General features: G+C 51.6%; 2 protein-coding genes across 4 annotated transcripts in view; both read right to left on the bottom strand.

Annotated features, from left to right (window-relative positions):
• As3mt (arsenite methyltransferase) overlaps positions 1-20,252 on the bottom strand; it is a 200,719-nt gene that overhangs the window by 159,337 nt on the left and 21,130 nt on the right. The gene's annotated exons all lie outside the window — the stretch shown is intronic.
• Positions 723-20,205, bottom strand: Sfxn2 (sideroflexin 2). 3 transcript variants are annotated; one of them, XR_006066116.1, is made up of 13 exons: positions 20,060-20,205; positions 13,724-13,898; positions 13,400-13,570; positions 11,379-11,477; positions 8,934-9,009; positions 8,624-8,709; positions 6,675-6,735; positions 6,297-6,363; positions 5,704-5,753; positions 5,148-5,197; positions 4,276-4,323; positions 2,475-2,620; positions 723-2,326 (listed from the first exon to the last, which is right to left on the bottom strand). XR_006066116.1 is itself a non-coding variant. In XM_006983335.4 (12 exons), exons 2-12 carry the CDS (start codon positions 13,882-13,884, stop codon positions 2,227-2,229), a joined length of 969 nt encoding a protein of 322 aa, XP_006983397.1. In that variant the 5' UTR covers positions 13,885-13,898; positions 20,060-20,205; the 3' UTR covers positions 723-2,226. The 3 variants fall into 3 exon arrangements, 1 of the variants encoding a protein (XP_006983397.1); XR_006066115.2 differs by lacking the exon at positions 2,475-2,620 and having other exon boundaries at positions 723-1,554; positions 2,142-2,326; XM_006983335.4 differs by lacking the exon at positions 2,475-2,620.

Raw genomic sequence — 20,252 nt, 5'->3', positions numbered from 1 at the left:
TCCACCTGCCTCTGCCTTCCAAGTGCTGGAATTAAAGGCGTGCCCAGCCCGGCCTACTATACGTTCCTAAGAGCCACAGTTGCAGGGTAGGGGAGACTTATGTTAAAACTTTATATGACACATATACAAAGTCTCCGCCACATGTTTTAGATTCTCTCTCTCTCTCTCTCTTTTTTTTTTTTTTTTTTTGGTTTTTCGAGACAGAACAGGGTTTCTCTGTGTAGCTTTGCGCCTTTCCTGGAACTCACTTGGTAGTCCAGGCTGGCCTCGAACTCACAGAGATCCACCTGCCTCTGCCTCCCGAGTGCTAGGATTAAAGGCGTGCCCCACCACCGCCTGGCTAATTTTCTCTTTTTCTAACTCTTTAAGAGATGTAAAACCATTTCTAGTTTCCAAGTGGAGAGAGAGAGAGAGAGAGAGAGAGAGAGAGAGAGAGAGAGAGAGAGAGAGAGAGAGAGAAGGGCGAGCGCACAGGTGAAAGTTTGGCTGTGTTATGGTCCACCAATTCCAGCCCTAAGGCAGCACAAATCCCATTCTTGGAGACCAGTGGAGCATCAATACAGGTGGGTGGATTCTGCCCCCTTATTAGGGAAATGAACAATGGTCTCCAGACACCAGACAGGTCCCCTTACAGCTGTGACATCCTCTGGCATGCCCAGGCCAAAGTCAGACCACAGGCCCTGCTTTCCATCAGGAATTAGAAGCTTGATTTGCAGACAATGTTTCATGGTCTTTCAAATCGTTTATTCAATTCATGGCATCGTTTGAACACAATCAGCAGATTTTACCAGACAAAACTCATATACACAATGACCCCAGGTAAACTACAGTCCCCAGGGGGCTCCAGGAACAGACAGGAAGTAAAGCGGCCCTTTGCTGTGTGCTCTCTTTGGTCCTGGTTGACTTCCTCTCAGGGATGTCCAAGTACAGCTCCCCTGTCTTACCAGTACTCACCAGTCTTTCTTTGGTATTTAATCTACTGGGCTCAGGAAGGGAGGCCACCAGGAAATCATTCCCATTAAAACGTGTGGCAGGTGCCTTCACTCACGGGGGGACTTGTAAACCAGGGGAGGCAATGAAAGAAGAGACTTCTCTCAGAATAAGGGTCCCAGACATAGATCTAGACATGATTTTCAGACAAAATAAAGTCATTATCAAAGGGATAGAACTTGATGCCCCACATAACCTGGGTGAAATGGCAGTCTGGCTGTACACGCTTAAGGCTCTTTGGTGCTGGTTGAACTGTGCTCGGGTGTCCAAGCACAGCTTCCTTTTCCTGTGGTACACACCAGTCTAACTCTCACGGCCTGAAGAACTCTAGTCTAGCAGCATTCCCAAGGATGCATCCCAGGCAGAGCACAGAGGGGAAGGGTAGAGATGAGTCCCCAAGAGGACTTTCTGTCCTGAACAGGGGCTGGAGAGATGGCTCAGCAGGCAAGAGCAGCAGCTGCTCTTCCAGAGGACCTGGGCTGGATTTCCAGCACCCACGTGACGGCTCACAGTGGTGACTCCAGTCCCAGAGGATCTGACACCCTCCTCTGACCGCTGTGGACACTGCGTGCAGAGAGACACACATGAAGGGAAACACCATACATAAAATAAAAGGAAAGTGATCAAAAGCCTTTTCAGACTCACACGGGTAACGTTCCCCTTGCTTGGGAAGGAGGAAGTGGGAGGATAGAGGAGGAGGACTCAGTACATCTACAGTCCTGACTGGAGAAGAGTCACAGGTTTCCTAATCACTCCCAGATACCAGCAGCCTCTGCTCCCAAAGGACAGGGTCAAGGACAAAGCAGACAGGAAACCTCTGTCCTTGTTCCCTCCCCTGCTTTTTTGAGACACTCTCTCTAACTCAGACTAGATTCAAATTCCCCACATACCTAAGGTTGACTTTGAACTTCGAATCCTCCTGCCTCCACCTCCCAAGAACAAGGTCATAAGCATGTACAATCACGCCTGAACCACATGGTTTAAAGGATTAAATCCCAGGCTTTGTGGATGCCAGGCAAACACTACCAACTGAGCTACATCCCCAACCACCTTGATCCCCATTTGAATTTTTGTCCCGGTTGTTTATATGGAAACAGGAACTATCTCCCCTCCCACCCACTCCATCTCCCAATCCAGCCTGGCTTCCAGACCTTATTTCAAAGAGGAATATGGACAGCTGCCAGCGAAAAGCTGGTCCACACAGGGCAGGGATTGGTCCTTGAAGGCATGGCGCACTTAGAGACCCTTATTGAAGTAGGCAAAGAGGACGTGTTCTCCATACTTGGCCTTGATGGTGTCCTGCAGCTCTGGTTCTAGATAGGAAACTGCTAATTTGCTGAAAAGAAAACCAAAAGGGAGTTATGAGGATGCTGTTACCCAACACAATCAGCAGTTCACCCTGAGAAAACAGCCCACCCCATGTCCCCTCTAGGAAGCACATCCTAGTTAGCATTAACTATTAACTTGACACAGCCTAAAATCACCTGAGAAGAGTATCAACTGAGTAACTGTCTTTATCAAGTTGATCAGTCTCGGGGCATGCCTGTGAGGAACTGTCTTGACTGTTGACTGATGTGGGCCACTGGGCCACTGTGGGTGGCGCCATTCCCTGGGCAGGTGGCCTTGGGCTCTGTGAGAAAGTGAAGCATGAGCCTTGTGAACAAGCCAGCAAACAGGATGCCTCCATGGCTTCCGATTCAAGCTCCAGTTGGAGATCCTGCTCTGACCCCTGCCCTGCCTGGGCACACAGGTACAAGCCAGATAAATCCTTGCTCCCTGGTGAACGTGTCTCCCTGACAGAGATTTCCTACAGTTCCACAGGATGAGAGCAGCACTGTTTAGAGGTGCACATCCGCGGCCTCTCCGTCTCTCACTGCAGAACCCTAAAGACGGACTTGAGGGGTGACCGATCCCCTTGTTCCTCCCCCAGGGAGACCACACTGAGTATTTTTTTTTTCTGCTTTTCACTAAAAAAGGGGGAAAGGGACTGGAGAGAGGACTTCCAGAGGATGCTAGTTCGAATCCCAGCACCCATGTAAGGCAGCTCCAACCTGCCCATAATTCCAGCTTCAAGGGATCCAAGGCCCTCGTGACCCTTGCTAACACCAGCAGACACAGACAGACACGGGAATAAAAAATAAAGGAACAAATCCTCCTTCACCTAAACTGCTGTTAGTCATGGTTCTTGTCACAGCAGCAGAATGGGACTAGTGCAGAGCCCATTCTGGTTTTTAAAATACACCCTTCTGTGTGTGCGTGTGCATGCGTGTACATGCGTGTGCGTGTGTGCGTGCGTGTGCATGTGCGTGTGCATGTGTGTATGTGTGCGCGCGTGTGTACAGAGGCCAGAGATTAACTTCAGATGTCTTTCTCAATTGTCCTCCGTTTCATTTTTTGGAGACAGGATCTCTTACTGAACCTGGAACTCACCAATTCAGCTAGACTGGCTGGCCAATGAGCTTCAGGGATCTGCCTGTCTCTGCCCCCCTAACACTGGGGTTACAAGCACATAGCACTACAGCTAGGTTTGTATGTGGTTTTGGGGATCTAACTCAGATCCGAGGGCTTGCAGGACAAGCACTTTACCAGCCAAAATTACTATCGGCCTCTATGTGTCAGAATAAACGTTACATCTCACCTCCACATCATTCTCCCTGGACTAAAGTTCTTAGTCTAAACGTCTGTCTTTCTCACAAGTCTGTAAGCATGGTGCTTAGGACACAGGAGGTGACTGGCAGGTGGCCAAAGAACCCATACAGAGGGGAATGGCTACTATCTCAGGTCATACACCAGCTACACCTGTTTCCTGGAACCAGCCTCCAGCTGACCCCAGGCTGACGTCCCTTTCCCATCATCTCTACCCCACCCCCCACCCCCACCCTCCCCCCCCCCCCCCCCCCGTTCCAGGAAACACAGAGGAAGCCGCCAAGTACAAGTCCGTGCACAGACCCGAAGGTGAGCCAGAAGAAGCAGAATAAGCGCCTTGTTCAGCCAGCCAGAAGTGACCTTCCTCACCCTCAACCAACAGGACAAGAAGTTTCCTGTTGCCCCCCCAGCATCTCTCTAAGGCACTGGGCGGGACCAACTCTAATCCTGGCTTCTCCCCCAACTCCTCAGAGCCCTGGCTGGAGTGCCATTCACACAGCGTTACAAAGCCAGAGTTGAGGTGGCTGGGCAGCTGTCCTTAGGAACATCTATTTCCTGTGCATCCCTCTCTCAGCAAGTCAGCGTGGGAGCAGAAGCAGGGCGTTTGATAAGACAGAGCAGGCAACAAATGGCAGATACCATTCCTGAGGGAAGAGCCCACATGCCACCGGCACCATGAAGAGGAGGCTGCAAGAAAGGAGAAGAGTGTTAGGGACATGTCCCTGGCCTGGCCACACCCTGTCCCTGAGCCCACACATCTGACCTGCCTTCCTCCAGCCCTCTCTATGCCCTGTTTTGTTTTAAGACAGGGTCATGTAGTCCAGGGGCAGGATCAGCGGAGGCCGAGACTGATCTTGAACACTGATCCTCCTGCTCCTACCTCTATTGGGATGACATACTGTGTGCCATCCCCCACCCCCCCACCCCCACCCCCCCCACCCCCGTTGGGAATTGAACTCGGTCTTGTACATACTAGGCAAGCACTCTACCACAGAGCTATGGTCCAGAAAACTAACTCATCTGACCTGGTGATAAAATCAGTGTCCCTTCCGCACTCCAACCTCCACTTCACCCCATATTCCTCCGCCAACCTCCACCTCACCCCATATTCCTCCTCCATGCGAAGGAAACAATGACGTAGGAAGAATGGCAGACTACAGACGCCAAAGTCACCTGTGCCACACAGGCAAAGAAAGGGACTATCGCCAGGAGGGCACGATTAACGCACTGGTCAATGGCCGAGTCCCTAAGAACGCTGCATGACAGGTCATTTTTCCTGTCTGTGAGGCCGGGAGGCCTGAGAGCCCCAGCCAACCTCTGCCTCCTCGTTCTTACATCTTCTCTAAAACTGCTCTAGACCTGAGGGAGAGGCGGCCCTGGGAAGAACTTCAGCTCAGCCATCTGGGTGCTAGGATGTGACATGAGCCACTGTGCTCAGCCTGGCCACTTCTGAAGACAGGTCCCGGGGCTCCAGCCAGCAAAGACCCCAAACCACAAAACCATGTACTCACAAGCAGCCGCACAGCAAGACCTGCAGGGGAGCATGCAGCACTCTGACCTTCTGCACAAACAAGACAGACAGAGACCCCCACAGGGCTCAGACACCTGCAGTCAGCCTGCACCTACCCCACCCCTCCTACCCCACCCCTCCTACCCCCCCCACCACACCTACCCCACCCCTCCTACCCCACCCCCCCTACCCCCCACTCCCCCCACCCTTCTACCCCACCCCCCTACCCCACCCCCCCTACCCCACCCCCCCTATCCCACCCCTCCTATCCCACCCCCCCTACCCCACCCCTCCTACCCCACCCCTCCTAGCCCACCAGCTGGCAGTCAGGCCAGGCCCTGCTGCCCTGATGGGGAGACGGCACCCCCTGGCTCTCTGCAGCCAGGCCGGGCCCTGCTGCCCTGATGGGGAGACGGCACCCCCTGGCTCTCTGCAGACAAGGTCAGGAAGCCCTGTTCTCACATCTGACATGGGCTCTACTGGAGGAAGATGGGGTGGTGGCTGTCGGGGAGGAGGGAGGCCATTTCCGGGGCTCTCGGCAGGGAGAACCCTCCTACCTTCATCATCCGGAGTCTCTCCAGCCGCTCCATGATGACTGGTAACAGGACTGGAGGAGACAGGGCAGCTGAGGGAGGGGTGGGAGACTCTCCCCAAGCCCCAATGTTGCAGTCACATCACAGACCTCAGCTCCAGGAAACCAGAGACTGCGCGGGCACTGCTACCCAGACTCTCCCCCAAGTCCCTGAGAAAGCGTGCTTCCCAAAAATGTGTTCACCAGCAACAGAAGGCAGACACACTTCGTTCGTCCTTCTCAGAATCAAAACTGCTGTGCAGGCTGTGCAAACGAATTGTGTATCCTATTGTGCATACGCCCCTGCTGAAAACCATGGGGGCTGAGAGTCTCTGCTTCTACCACGGTCTCCCAGACACCCCCACTGTTGCTTAGTGAATATCAGCTAAATGAAGTTAACCTGCTCCCCCAAATCCGATGAACTGATGTTCTAAGAACATGTGTGCGTCCCTGGGCCTGCAGCCCTCACGGAAAACAGCTTGAGAAGGTGTCCCACCTCCCAGTTGAAAGCTGAGGTAACTGAGGCCTCTATCAGGTACGCAAGGGTTCCCCCAAGATAGGATGTGTTTCCCGTCTTACTCATGCCAGGGGCTGCCATCGTGATCCGAGAAACAACCACTTGGGCGATGCCCACAGCCGCAGCTCTCTGAGGACAGAGAAGGGATGTCAGGAAGCACACACACAGTGGGCTATACTGCAGAGTCGGGGTTCACGGCCAAGGCTGACGAGGTAAAGGGGGTGGGATGGCTCCACAGGAGCCATGTCCTTACCCAACCCTCCCACCTGAAATGATGCGGGAAGCCTGTTCTGAACAAAGAAATGGGGGGGGGGGATTTAAGAGAAAATGAGGATGGGCCCAGGAAAGGTCTTCTCAAACTCATAATGGCACCCAGGTCACATGTGAGATCACCTAGGAGGGGACAGGGGAAGTCCAGGGAAAGTCTCTCCTCTGCTTACCTGAGAATGGCCAAGCTCATTTTGGTCCCTGTCCTTCACACAGATGCCCTCGATGAGTTCCCTAGACAAACAGAAGTTTCTGGACTTTAGAAAGTAATTGCTGGGAATCCATCTGGCATAATTCCCACATCAAGAACCGAAGCTCTAGGAAACCCCTCCTGCAGCCTGGCCCTTCAGCCTCCCATCTTGGCTAGAGGGATGGCTCAGAGGTTAAGAGCCCTGGCTGCTCTACCAGAGGTCCTGAGTTCAATTCCCAGCAACCACACGGTGGCTCACAACCATCTGTAGTGAGATCCGGTGCCCTCTTCTGGCATGAAGGCATACATGCAGGCAGAACGCTGTATACATTTAAAAAAAAAAAAGAATCTCCCTTCTTCACTCCTGTGCTTGGTACATCCCCAGCTCCACTGCCTTGGAGGACTCCTGAAGCTGCTGGTCATAGGTGTGACCTTGAGGATGGTCTTTTACCCTTCTAAAGCCTCAGTTTCCCTCATGTGGAGAATGAGGATAATCCTGGCACCTACTTCATGGAACCTAATGAGAATTGCATGAGCTACTGGCCAAGCTCTAAGTCCAGTGCCGACTTGGTATCCACTCCCCAGAGAGTAGCTTTTCTGTTCTCAGACAAGACCCTGACTCCCCAGTTGGAGAGCGAGGCAGCCGAGAAAGGACGGCAGAGTGGAAGGATGTGCCGCCATGATTCTGGCACGCTCTCTCCCCAGGGGCTGCTGTGGGAAAGCCCCATTTGCCAACAAAATGTGGCTGCGGATGCAGACAGTGACGGCAGTGGCGTCCAAGATAACCCGTCCCGATGTCACTTATTCTCTAGAAAAGTACAAAGCAAAAGCAAAGACACAGAAGGTGGGCTGCGGATGCGGCTCCACAGTCAGCCTTAGGCTCAACACCCAGCGTGGCCAAGAGAAAAAAGAAGAAGCCATTCCTACAGCGCACGGCCACAGCCCCAGCGCCTCAGAGGCAGAGATCAATGCAGCTCAAGGCCAGCCTGGCCTGCACAGTGAGTTCCGGGCCAACCAGGACTGCACAGTGAGACCCTGTCTCAAAAAACAAAAATAGCCCTGGAGAGATGGCCCAGAGGTCAAGAGCACTTACTGTTTTTAAAGAGGACCCAAGTTCAGTTCCCAACACCCACATCAGGAAGCTCACAACTGCCTATAACTCCAGGAGAGTTTGAACCAGAGTCCAATCCCTGTGGGCACCTGCACTCATGTGCACACACCCACACATACATACACATAATTAAAAACAAAATCTTCAGGCTGTGGTGGTGCACGCCTTTAATCCCAGAACTCGGGAGGCAGAGGCGGATGGATCTCTGTGAGTCCAAGGCCAGCTTGATCTACAGATCGAGCTCCCAAGTCAGCTGAGGATACAAAGTGAGACCCTCTCTTTAAAAAAAAACCTCTGAAAGAAGACAGAACTGTAAGACAGAAGCCGTTTCTGCATTCCCTTTTGAGGAGAGCTGAGCCGGCTCCTGGGCACGGCTACCTCCTCACGGCTTCTCCGAGCACCCGGTTGTTCCAGCATTAGCTGATCTTCCCCTTTCCCTCCATCAGCAGTCTGAGAGCTTGGGCAGGGACAGAGTTCACGGCTCTGACAGGATCTAAGCTAGGGTGCAGCATTAGGGATAGAGCGCTTGCCTAGCACACACAAGGCACGGGGTTCAATCCCAGCCCCGCCAATAAAAAATATCCTGTCCATCTGTCCATGCTCAATCGCCTCACTTAACACACGACACACTGTATTTATATCACCATTCTTTGGGCCATCACAGAGGACGGCCACCCTTGAGGACCGTTCAGAGGCTGGGCCCATTGGTCTTCTCAGGCCTGCCTCTGTCCCAGGAAGCTAGTGGCTCCCTGCCTTGGCTCCTTCCCTCCCCGGCGAAGCCACCCTTGGGTGGAGAAGAAGAGCGAGGCCCCTGTACTCACTGCTGTCGCATCATCGGGATATTGACACAGTTAGCTGCAGCCACGGCGGCAAAGGGCACCCATCGGCCCACCAAGGGTGGGGCTCTCTGTTGGGGGCAGGGAATAATGGAAGTTATTCAAGCTCATGCGAAGGTCGGGGTAGAAAAGGCTCTGGATTATACAGGAAGAAAGGCAGGTAAGCATCGCTAGTGACATGTCCAGACATCCACTCTGGGATCCTCAAACTCCTGCAAGGAGCCAAAGCTGTTGTCTCTCGAACTTTGCTGCCCTCTGGTGGCCACTGCGCCCACAGCAGCCCAGCCATACATACCTTTGTCCACATATTCATGCCCACTGCAGTGGCTACGGCAGTGGTAGTGGCTGTACAGTAGGAGAGGGCCATCTGCCTAGAGGAGGAGAAACGCCAGATGGAGAAGTGCGCAGGTTCTGCAGTGGTGTCCACAGTGGTCGAGGCAAGGCCGGGGCTGCCAGGGGAAACCCTAGCAACGGCACTTCAGGCCTGTGCTGGCTGTCTCCAGAGCCATCTCAGACTCCCTGTTTCCATCAGTCAGTGCCTGGCACCCTTGGTCCTCTTCAGTACCTTAAACACATCACACTTTTTCCTGTCTCAGAACCCATGCATACGGCTGCTCTCTGTCTACAGAACATCCCTGGGCTCCTGCACGCCTGAATCCTTATGCTGGCTAGTTTTATGCCAACTTGACACATGCTGAAATCTTCTGAGAGAAGGGAATCCCAATTAAGAAACTGCCTCCAGCCAGGCAGCGGTGGTGCACGCCTTTAATCCCAGCACTCAGGAAGCAGAAGCAGGTGAATCTCTGAGTTCGAGGCCAGCCTGGTCTACAGAGCGAGTTCCAGGACAACCTCAAACTCAGAGATTTGCCTGCGCAAGCCACCACTGCCCAGCTTAGGGCATTTTCTTATTAGTGACTGGTAGGGGAGGACCTAACACATTGTGGGTGTGGCCATTTCTGGGCTGGTGGTCCTGCCTCCTGCCCTCACTGCTTTCGATGATAAATTGTTATATCAAACTGTGGGTAAAATAAACCCTTTCCTCCTCAAGTTACTTTTCTTCCTTTCTTTTTTGGCTTTTCGAGACAGGGTTTCTCTGTGTTGTTTTGGTGCCTGTCCTGGAACTCACTCTGTAGACCAGGCTGCCTCGAACTCACAGAGATCCTCCTGGCTCTGCCTCCCGAGTGCTGGGATTGAAGGTGTGCGCCACCACCACTGCCCGGCCCCAAGTTACTTTGCATGATGGTGACCGCCCTTCTCTCTCAGGGCCCAGCTGGCTGTCATCTCTACAGAAGGGGCTTCCCCAGGGCCCGTCTGGAGGAGCTGCAGTGCTGTGCGCTGCCCTGTCACCCATTCATCTGACAACAGCATCGCAATCCGAGTTCACTGTGTTTGTTGGTTAGAAGACTTTTCTGCACGTTGGGTTTGGTGGATTTGGAGACAGGACCTCAGTCTGCAGTCCTGGAACTGCTATACAAAACAAGCTGGCCTTGAACTCAGAGGTCTGCCTGCCAGCCCGTTAAAAGATCTCAAACAGGCCTGCTGTCTTGCTCATCAGGTATCTCAAGCTTCTAGAACCTTGCCTGGCACACACAACACACTCGGGAAAGTGCTGGGACAAGATGGCTCAGTAGTTAAGCGGATTTGCTGCTCTTCCAGGACTGATTCTCAGCTCCCATGTGGGATGACTCATAACTACCCATAACTCCAGCTCCAGGGCATCTAACGCCCTCTTCTGGCTTCTGCAGGCATCTTTACACATGTGGAGAATAGAAACACAACACACACACAAATAAAAATAAACCTTGAGGCAGGAGAGATGTCTCTGTGGTTAAGAGCACTTTTTTCTTTTGTTTTTGAGAAGGGCCTCACTCTGTAGCTCAGACTGGCCTGAAACTCACAGAGTTCTCTCTGCCCTTGCCTCCTGGGTGCTGAGATTAAATGTGTGAGCTACTCTGCTCAGCGTGGTTTTTGTTTTTCTATTTTAAAATTATGTGTGTGTATATTCATGTGTGCATGCCCATAGAGGCCAGAGGTCAGATGCCCCTGGAGCTGGAGCACCCGACACAGGTGTTAGGATTGGGACTTGGGGGCTCTGAGGAGCAGTATGTGGTCTGAACTACTGAGCCATCTCTAAAGCCCAAGAGCTCCTGCTGCTCCTGCAGTGGACCCAGGTTTGGTTCTGAGCAAGCACATGGTAGCTTCCAGTTGCAGAGGATCCAATGCCCTCCTCTGACTTCCGCAGGCACCAGGATGGACGTGGCACCAGGTGTGCACATCCATACACGCAGGCAAAAGACTCCTACAGTAAAATAAAGTAAATCTAAAAAGTAAAAAGAAATAAATCTTTAAAAAAAAGAAAAAGAAAAAAAGCTGGGCAATGGTGGTGCACACCTTTAATTCTAGCATTCAGGAGGTAGAGGCAAGTGAATCTGTCTGTGAGTTCGAGGTCACCCTGGTCTACAGAGTGAGTTCCAGGACAGCCAGAGTTATACAGAGAAACTCTGTCTCAAAAAACCAAAACCAAAACCAAAGAATATAGTAGTCAAATGAATGGACTTTTGAAAACAGTCTGGGCAGAAGATACTCTTGGTTGGTCTGAATATTTCAAACACTGGGAAAGGGCAGCCCAGGCACCTGCCAGAGTGGGCCCCACCCAGTAAGGAATGCCATCCGTCTGTCCGTCCGAAAGCAAATGGGCCACTCAGCAGGAAGAGGACAGCCTTCACCTCAGGTCTCCTACCTGACTGACGTGGGGGAAGCCGCGTTCCTGTTGGTGTAGTTGACTAAGGCATTGAAGGACTGGTTCACCCACTGCCAGAAGATCACCGCAGGCATGGTCCTACAAGCAAGGGTAGGCAGGAACGATGGAAGAGAGGGCCTGGGGTGTGCTGGGCACCAGAGCATCTGCAGCTCCCTAAGCGATCCCCACTCTTTTTCATGTCCCTGGACTTTGGATGGGACGAGCCTTTGCCTGGAATGGCCCCTCTTCCTTACACCGGGTGAGATCTGCCCCATTGAGATGCTTTTCTTCTTGGAATTTTCTGACCCTTCCTCTCCCGCTCCTGAGACAGTCATTCCATGTGTCCTGTTCCCATGACTCAAAAGTCTTCCCCCAACCTTCCACTTCCCAATCTCCATTCTGTTCTGTGTCTCCTGGAGGACAGAGCCTAAAGTCCTTCTTCATCCCTGGCACCTGGTCCAAGGCTCAGCTCAACAACTAACTAAATGAATACACAGGGGTGGAGACAGGGGGATGGAGAGTCATACATCAGAAGCTTACCCCTTCCAAACCAAGCAGAGCAAGAAAGGGGCCCCTTCGTTTTTCATCTGGAAGTCACATTCAAAGCATAAATCAACTGTGGAATTCTTACTTTAAGAACTTAGGAAGAGGGGGCTGGAGAGATGGTTCAGCGGTTGAGAGTACTGACTGTTCTTCCAGAGGACCTGAGTTCAATTCCCAGCACCCACATGGCGGCTCACAACTGCCTCTAACTCCAGTTCCGGGGATCTGACACCCTCACACAGACATACATGCAGGCAAAACACCAGTGAACATAAAATAAAAATTATTAGAAAAAAAAGAACTTAGGAAGAGCCAGGCATGATGGTGCACGCCTTTGATGCCAGCACTTGGAGGCAGAGGCAGGTGGATCTCTCTGAGTTTGAGGTTTGGTCTACATAGCCAGTTCCAGGCCATCCAGAGTTACATTGGGAGACCGTCTCAAAAAAAAAAAAACAACAACAAAAAAACAAAAAAAAAACGAAAACTACAATAACGACAAACAACAAAGAACTTAGGAAGTTGATGAGATGGTAAGGTGGGTAAAGACGCCCGAGTTCTACCTCAGGTCCCACACGGTGGAAAGAGAAACCACTTGTGTCAAGTTGTCCTTTGACCTTCACACACACACACACACACACACACACACACACACACACACACACACACACACACACACAGATGTACCCCCACTTCACACACACACACTCACACACACTAAAATAAACAAATGTAATCCCAGCACTCAGGAGGTAGAGACAGGTGAACTCTGTGATTTTGAGGCTAGCCTGGTCTACAGGGTGAGTTCTAGGACAGCCAGGACTACACAGAGAAAGCTTGTCTTGAGAGAGAGAGAAGGAGTGAATCCTTTAATCCAAGTACTCTAGAGGCAGAGGCAGTTTGAGTCTCTGTGATTTCAGAGTCAGCCTACTCTACATAGAGTTCTAGGCCAGCCAGGGCTAAATAATGCGACTGTCTCAAAATAATAATGATGAAGGGCTGGAAAGATGGCTCAGAGGTTAAGAGCATTGGCTGCTCTTCCAGGCGCCCTAAATTCAATTCCCAGCAACCATGGCTCACAACCATCTGTAATGAGATCTGGTGCTCTCATCTGGCCGGCAGGCATACATGCAGACAGAACACTACACATAATAAATAAATAAATCTTTTAAAAAATAATACTGATGATAATAATAATAACAAAAAGCTTAGGATGGCTAGCCCATTGACTATTAGGTCTGTTCCAGTGGCAGCAGACCCACAGCTCTGACTGTGGTCGTAAACTGTTACTTGGCCTCTAGACTCCCATCTAGCAAAGGGGAATGAAAACGGCACCTGTGTGTAGGGCTGTTGAGAGGGAAAAGTCCATTCATGCAAAGAACTCAGCAGTGCCCGGGATCTGGTAAGCGACTAGCCCAGAGGTCTGTTAACACAAGGGTCCCTACCCAGCTTGCCCCTCCCTCCTCGGTCTCAGGACTCACCTGTAGAACTGGAGCATGAAGCCTGTGATGATCATGCCCCCGGGGACCTGGAAGGACATCCGCCCAATGACATTCATCTTCTCCCCAGTGTCAGGGTGGAAGGCCGAGTCGTACAGCTTCTTAGCATACAGCAGCTGCTCCACCTGAGTGCCAGGGGGCACAAGTCCCATCCTGTCCCCCAATGACAACAGCAGTGACCGCCTGACCGGATGATCCCTGTCTCCTAGTCTTCCCTGCTCTTCTTCCTTCCTGAGACCTCTGCCAAAGCCTTCACCTTCGGTTTCTCCCTCCCTCAGAGAGCCCCGCCCCTGGCCACTCGCTCACCTGCTCTTCTCCACCATCGCCTTCGCCCAGTCCAGCTCCTGCTCTGATGCAAAGACAGTGCGAGGATCCGTGATGTTAAAAAAGTGCTTCACACGCCCCAGGAACGTGCACTGATCCCAGCGGGGCGCGTCAATGTTAAAGCCAGACAGGTCAGCCTCCATATTGTTCCTGCAGACTTAAGGAACAAAGAGAGTGAGAGCTGGCCCCTAAATCGGTTTGCCCCAGAGCCTGGCAGACAGAGACTGCCTGCTTTCACCAGACCCTAGGCACCCCCTGGGATGATCTGGGGGCCCTTGTGAATGGTAATCAAACTAAGCAAGTGCTTCCTGGGTCCATGTTAGTGGCCATCAACCTCTCACTAGGGAGACAGTATCTGCTCCAGAGGAGCTCAGTCTGACTACGGAATGAGAGATCACCACGAACTAGCAAAATATCCCCCAGCACTCCTGGAAGGGAGACAGGAAAAGTGGCCGTTCTGAAATAGAAGCCCTCGGCTCTTCACCAGGCCTGCCTCCAGAGAAAGTCTTTCTCCACAGCCTACCCACCATGGCAGCGAAGACATGGCAACAGGAGAAGGAGTGAGGTGCCTGGGTACATCGTGTCTGCAGTCAGGAGGCAGAGTAGGGTGAATACCGGTGTCCAGTCTCCTACGGGGCTGAGGAGTGGGGCCCTAGAAACATCTGTGGGACGTGCAGGGCGAGGCCAGCTAGAGACACACCAGACACTTGTCTGACCTCAGTGGCTCTCTAAAGCTTTGGAGCTAGCATTCACGGCCCTGTTACTCCTGTATTTCGGATGCCTGAAAATCCACAAGGACAATTCCAACTCTACTACAGGTTCAAGACTCAGTCCGGCTCCTCCCATGCACCAAACTTGGGAAAGCAAGTCCACAGGTGATTGTTTTAAACAGCTCTCTCCCTTCAAATGAACTTGCATTTTCACCAAGTGGAGCTGTGAATAGGTAAACCTCTTTTACTATCCCAGTGAAAAAGAACAGGGGTTTCTTCCTTCCTTCCTTTCTTTTTTTTTTTTTTAAGATTTATTTATTTATTTTGTATACAGCATGTATGACTACAGGTCAGAAGAAGACACCAGATCTCATTACAGATGGTTGTGAGCCACCATGTGGGTGCTGGGAATTGAATTCAGGACCTCTGGAAGAGCAGCCAGTGCTCTTAACCTCTGAGTCATCTCTCCAGCCTGCAGGGGTTTCTCTTTAATGGCACTGTCTCTTTAACAACTCTAGATGCTTTCTCGAATCTACCCTGTCTCCCTGTTCCTCATATCATTGTGTTTTTTCTCACTGTAGTTCTAAGATCAGTGAGCAGTAACCATGCCACAGCCTAGATGTTATGTTGTCTTGAAATTTCTCCAAATAACTTAGTCAACTACCTTTTAATTTGGCCTCACTTAAACTTTCAAGATATGCGCAGAATGCATATTAATTGCCAGAATGGAACATGAATGATTTCTAGCCCTGTTCCCAGTGGGGTCTTTGTTCCCGTCTGGAAGCTCACCAGGCAGGCTACCACTGTCTGCATTATCTGGGCTTTCTTGGGTTCCAAACGCCAATCAAAACGGCCCACTAGGTTCTGCTTATAACATCTGAGAGCTTTTATAGCCATGGCTCCAAACTCCTCCACTTTGCTCCTGAAACCACAGGCCTGCAAACCACACGATGGGGTCTAACACAACAACAGCCCTTCTCCTTACAATTCTGGTACTGACACTTTCTTGTTGCCATGACAAAACAAACAATGAAAGTTGCAGGCGGAGGGGAGTTATTGTGGCTTACGGTTCCAAAGAATGCATCCCATCACGGCAAGAGACATGGCAGTAGGAAAGTGAGGCGGCTGGGCACGCGGTGTCTGCAGCCAGGACACAGAAAGATGAATGCCGGTGCCCAGCTGGCTTTCCCTTTCCCTTTTCCTCTTACATTCAGTCTAGGACCTATGCCACATTTAAGGCAGGTCTTTCCTACCCAGTTAAAGCGCTCCGGAAACACCCCAGAGACTGATTCAGAAGGAGGTCTCCTTGGCGATTTTAAATGCAGGCAAGCTGATGATGAAGATTAGCTGTCACAAGGGTCATTTGCCTTTTTTTCCCTAAAGTACCACCTTACTTAATTAAATAGTCACCTGTAAAGTTGGGGAATGTATTCAATTTGCTCAATGATTGTCCTGACGCCTAGCAGAGTATTTAGTGTCTGCTGGGGGACAGTCCAGCTGGCCAGCAGGAAAGTATGAGGGCTTGAAAGGACAGATGCGTAGGCTAAGGAAAGAACTGTGTCTGGAGCACTGAAGCCATTTAAGTGACAATTTTTCTAGCGAGACTACTCAGAAGAGAGAGGGAGGTGAGGCTAAGTAAGCCCGGAAGAAGCGCTGTATTTAAGAGGCAAACCAAGAAAGGCCGTCTCTCTCAAAAGATGGGAAAGAATGCAGGAGAGGGAGGCAGGTGGGGGCAGCATGGGGGAAGGAAGAATGGAGGTCAGCTCGACAGTGTGTGGAGAGTGTGTGGTTATTAGGCTGGGAAGCCTGATGCAGGAGGTTGACACACTGGGAGCCAGTCTGTAAGCAGCAAGAAACTGAAGAGAAAAGGCCAACCCACAGTACCCACAGCGCCCACAGCAGCCCCAGCACCCCAGTGTCCACAGCCCCCAGCGCCCCCAGTGTCCACAGCACCCCCAGCGCCCACAGCGCCCCCAGCGCCCCCAGCGCCCCCAGCACCCACAGCGCCCACAGCACCCCCAGCGCCCACAGCACCCGCAGCGTCCACAGCGCCCCCAGTGCCCACAGCGCCCACAGCGCCCACAGTGCCCACAGCACCCACAGCACCCACAGTGCCCCCAGCGCCTGTGCCTGGCCCTAAATGCAGCGCCTTAAGTGGCAACCTCTGGAGGAGGCAGGAACGACTGCAGGTGTGCACTGCAGAACGCTGATTTCTGCCTCTCTCGCTCTACTTGACTCCTGCGAGATGGTTCCAATACCAAAGGTATTTCCCTGAATCTAACAGCACTCATGGTAGAGGAAAAGGGTTCCCTTCCTAGATATGACAGGAAGCGTCTCTTGCCTCGACCCAGAACCAGAAGAAAGCTCAAACTCTAGTCCCTGCCCTTCCCTTCCTGTGCATCTTCTCTATCCAGATTGCTGGTGTCTCTATGGCTAATTCCGGTCAGCTAGTTGCTAGCTCTGGCCCGAGTGTCACAGTTCGATCAAAATATCCCCCAACAATATGGGTTTGTGGCAGCCATTATCATTCAAACCACCAGATGACTGAGTGGTAACAGAGAGAGCCTGGAGTTCAGTTCCCAGCCTCCACATGGTGGTTTTCAGAATCATCTGTAACTCCAATTCCAGGGGATCCAACGCCTCCTGACCTCTGTGAGCACCACTCATGTAGTGCGCATATATACAGGTACACACATAAGGTAAAAGGGGCCACGAGCAGTGGCGCACAAGAAAAGTCTACTCCTGCCGGGCGGTGGTGGTGCACTCCAGCTCCTGGGCTTCCCTGCTCCTGGTTCAGCCATCCACTCTCCGGCCCGCCTCCCTCTTGGTCCTCTGTCTTCCTCTCTCACTCTCCTCTTATGGCTGTCCATTCTGCTTTTTCTCTCCCCTGTTCTGGACTCTTCCAGATGTCTCTGACTGTACTCTCTCATATCTACAAAAAACCTTCTCCTCAACCAGACCACCATGAGTGGTCATGTCCTCACTTTATACACATGGTACTTGGTCACCACATACACACACAAGTAAAGAAACGTTAGTTTTTTTCTTTTTAAATGAGACAGCAGTTGTGAGAGAGACAGTGGAACAAGAGAGAGGAGCAAACAAGTGAAGCAGAAGAGCAGTGATCCTTCTTCCTAGAGAATGTTCATCTCCTCTAGCAAACGGTACCAGAGCCCAGAAAAGGGACCCCAGGCAGAGTTCTGAGCTGGAGGACTTGCCCAGCAGGCACCAGGCCTTGGGAGATCTAGGCCAGCTCAAAACTCCAGAAGACCAGACCAAAGACCACTGAAGTGGTGGAACACTGTCAAGGTTGCCGGGAGCAAGCTGGAGAACGGCGGCAATAATTAAACCAGCAGGCCCAGGCCCGTGCTTACAGACGTTCATCGGACTCCAAGGCAACTGTGATGACAGACGCCACACCTCCAGAAGGAAATCTGAGCACGCCTCTTCCCACAGAAGGGCCCACAGTGTAGAAACCAGATTTGGGGGATGGGTGTGTAGGAGGTGTGTACTCTAACCACTCACCTGTACTTTTTTTTTTTTTCTTCATTTTTCAAGATGGTTTCTCTGTGTAGCCCTGGGTGTCCTGGAACTCTGTAGACCAGGTTGGCCTCAAACTCAGAAATCTGCCTGCCTCTGCCTCCCGAGTGCCTGGAATTAAAGGTGTGTGCCACTACCGCCTAGCTCATCATTTTAGTCAAAATTCAGTATTGACTTTTTTTCCCCAAAGATCTGATGCAAGTATGCAGGTAGCAGATGTTCTTGTGAAGGGGCCCCAAAATAGCTTGACCACACAGCAGCCATGATAGGCTTAGGGGCCTAGACACAGCTTCTGTGACAGGCTTACTGGCAGGCAACACCCAGATCCAGGAAAAACCTTAAGCTGATACCACCCAGGGATCTATCCAGGGGTGAGAAAGTACCTGACATCCCAAACATTCTAACCATTAGATAAAGTGGCCAGATATCCTTGAGTCTAGCACACACCTATTTTTTGTTTTACAGATACCCCTAGACAACTGTCAGCCAATCAGGGTCCTGGACCCTGGAAATCCCCTCACCCCAATCTCTGTTATGATAAAAACTCTGCCCCACCTGAGCTCAGGGCTCTCTGCTCTCACCTGTGTCGGACAGACAGAGGGACCAAGCTCTGGAGCTTGAAATAAAGGCTCTTTGCTTTTACATGTGGGATTCGGTCTCCATGGTGGTCTTTGGGGGGTCCCCCGTTAAAAATTACATTCTGGTATTTTTTAAAATTTTGGGGGCTGGAGAGATAGCTCAGCGTTAAAAGCACTTGCTTTCACAGAGGATCTGGATTCAGTTTCCAGCACCCACATGATGGCTGACCCCAGCTCCAGAGTACCAAGCTAACTCAATACAAAACACTCACACACATAAAATAGTTGTTTGATTGTTTTTTTTTTTTTTAAGGTTTTATAAAAAGTACTTTACTTGAATCTGAAAATACCTGAAAACGAACAGGGCATAGTGGTTCATGCTTTAAACCCAGGAGCACCCAAGAAGCAGGCAGATTTGTGAGTTTAAGGCCAGTGTGGTGTACAGTGAGTTCCAGGTCAACCAGAGTTACATAGTGAGACTCTATCTCAAAACAACAAAACATAACAAATACAAAACCCTGAAAACCCACTCAAGAAAAACCTGCCTTCGCTTCAGTCTTAACTAGGTTGGTAGGAAGAGGGGTGAAGCCTGGAGCCCAGATTAAACTATTAATAACAGCAGCACTTCCCTTGTGACAGGCAATGCTCTGTGTACTTGACATAGATAACAGGTACACGTGCATTAGCAAACTTCCAGAGGTACCATCTCTATCTAGACTACCAGCTGTTACAAAAGTTCTCTGTTTACTAATAGATATAAACTACTCTGGAGGGAGGGATACAGTGTAGCTCAGTGGTAGAGTGCTTGCCTGCCCTGCACAAGGCCCTGCATTCAGGGTTCATTCCCCAATGAACTCCTGGCACTCCTACCTGGGCCAAAGTGTTTACAAGTAACACTGTAAAACAAACAGCTTACACATTAGTTCGTGTCCCAAGTCACCTACAACAACTGACTTCTAGAGTTGTACGGAAATAAATTCTGAGTAAGAAGCATTCCACTAGGAAGAACACACTTTCTGCGAAGGCAGATTATACCAGTGTGGAGAACCTGGCCTGGCACAGGGGCAAAGGTAACTAACTCTCCAGTGGTCCTGTGCATGAGAGGAGTTCCAGGGGATCCCAGACAATCTAACACTCCCGCTGTCAGCTAACCTCGATGCTAGGGACCGGTCCCCGATCTCCCTTATCGCCGTCTCTCAGGCGACCTCCCCGAACCCAGCGGAAATCACCTATCCCGGATTCTAACGGGACTGTGGAGATAGAGGCGCAGCCCATAACTCCGGTACTCCAAAGCCTGGCAGCCGAAGACAACCGGGGTCAGAAGCGAGGAATCCATGGGAGCCCTGGTCCGTCCCACCCGCCACGCGGCTTCAGCAGGAGGAAGTCGGCACGCAGTGCCTGGCAGCCCCAAGAGAGCAGAGGCAGGCTCCCCTCGGAGACGCGGAGACTAGAAGGAGCCGTGCAACCGGCCTGCACTTGAGGCCCCTTACCTGCTCCCGGAGGGATGCACGCGGAGACAGCCACCAGGCGTAGCTGACTCGGAAGGCTGAACGGGGTACCGCCGCTAGGCCGGGGAACACCCCCTCGCACTACGCCCCCTTTTCTGACCAATCCCAGGCCTCAGGCTCCCGCCAGCCACGTGGGCGATGTTGCCCCTCCCTCTGGGTCGCACGCCAGCCCGCC

The sequence above is a fragment of the Peromyscus maniculatus genome, chromosome 1 (assembly GCF_049852395.1).
Source record: "Peromyscus maniculatus bairdii isolate BWxNUB_F1_BW_parent chromosome 1, HU_Pman_BW_mat_3.1, whole genome shotgun sequence".
Taxonomy (NCBI): Eukaryota; Metazoa; Chordata; class Mammalia; order Rodentia; family Cricetidae; genus Peromyscus; species Peromyscus maniculatus.
Note: the sequence above shows the minus strand (reverse complement) of the source record. Positions and strands in the feature narration are given on the sequence as shown.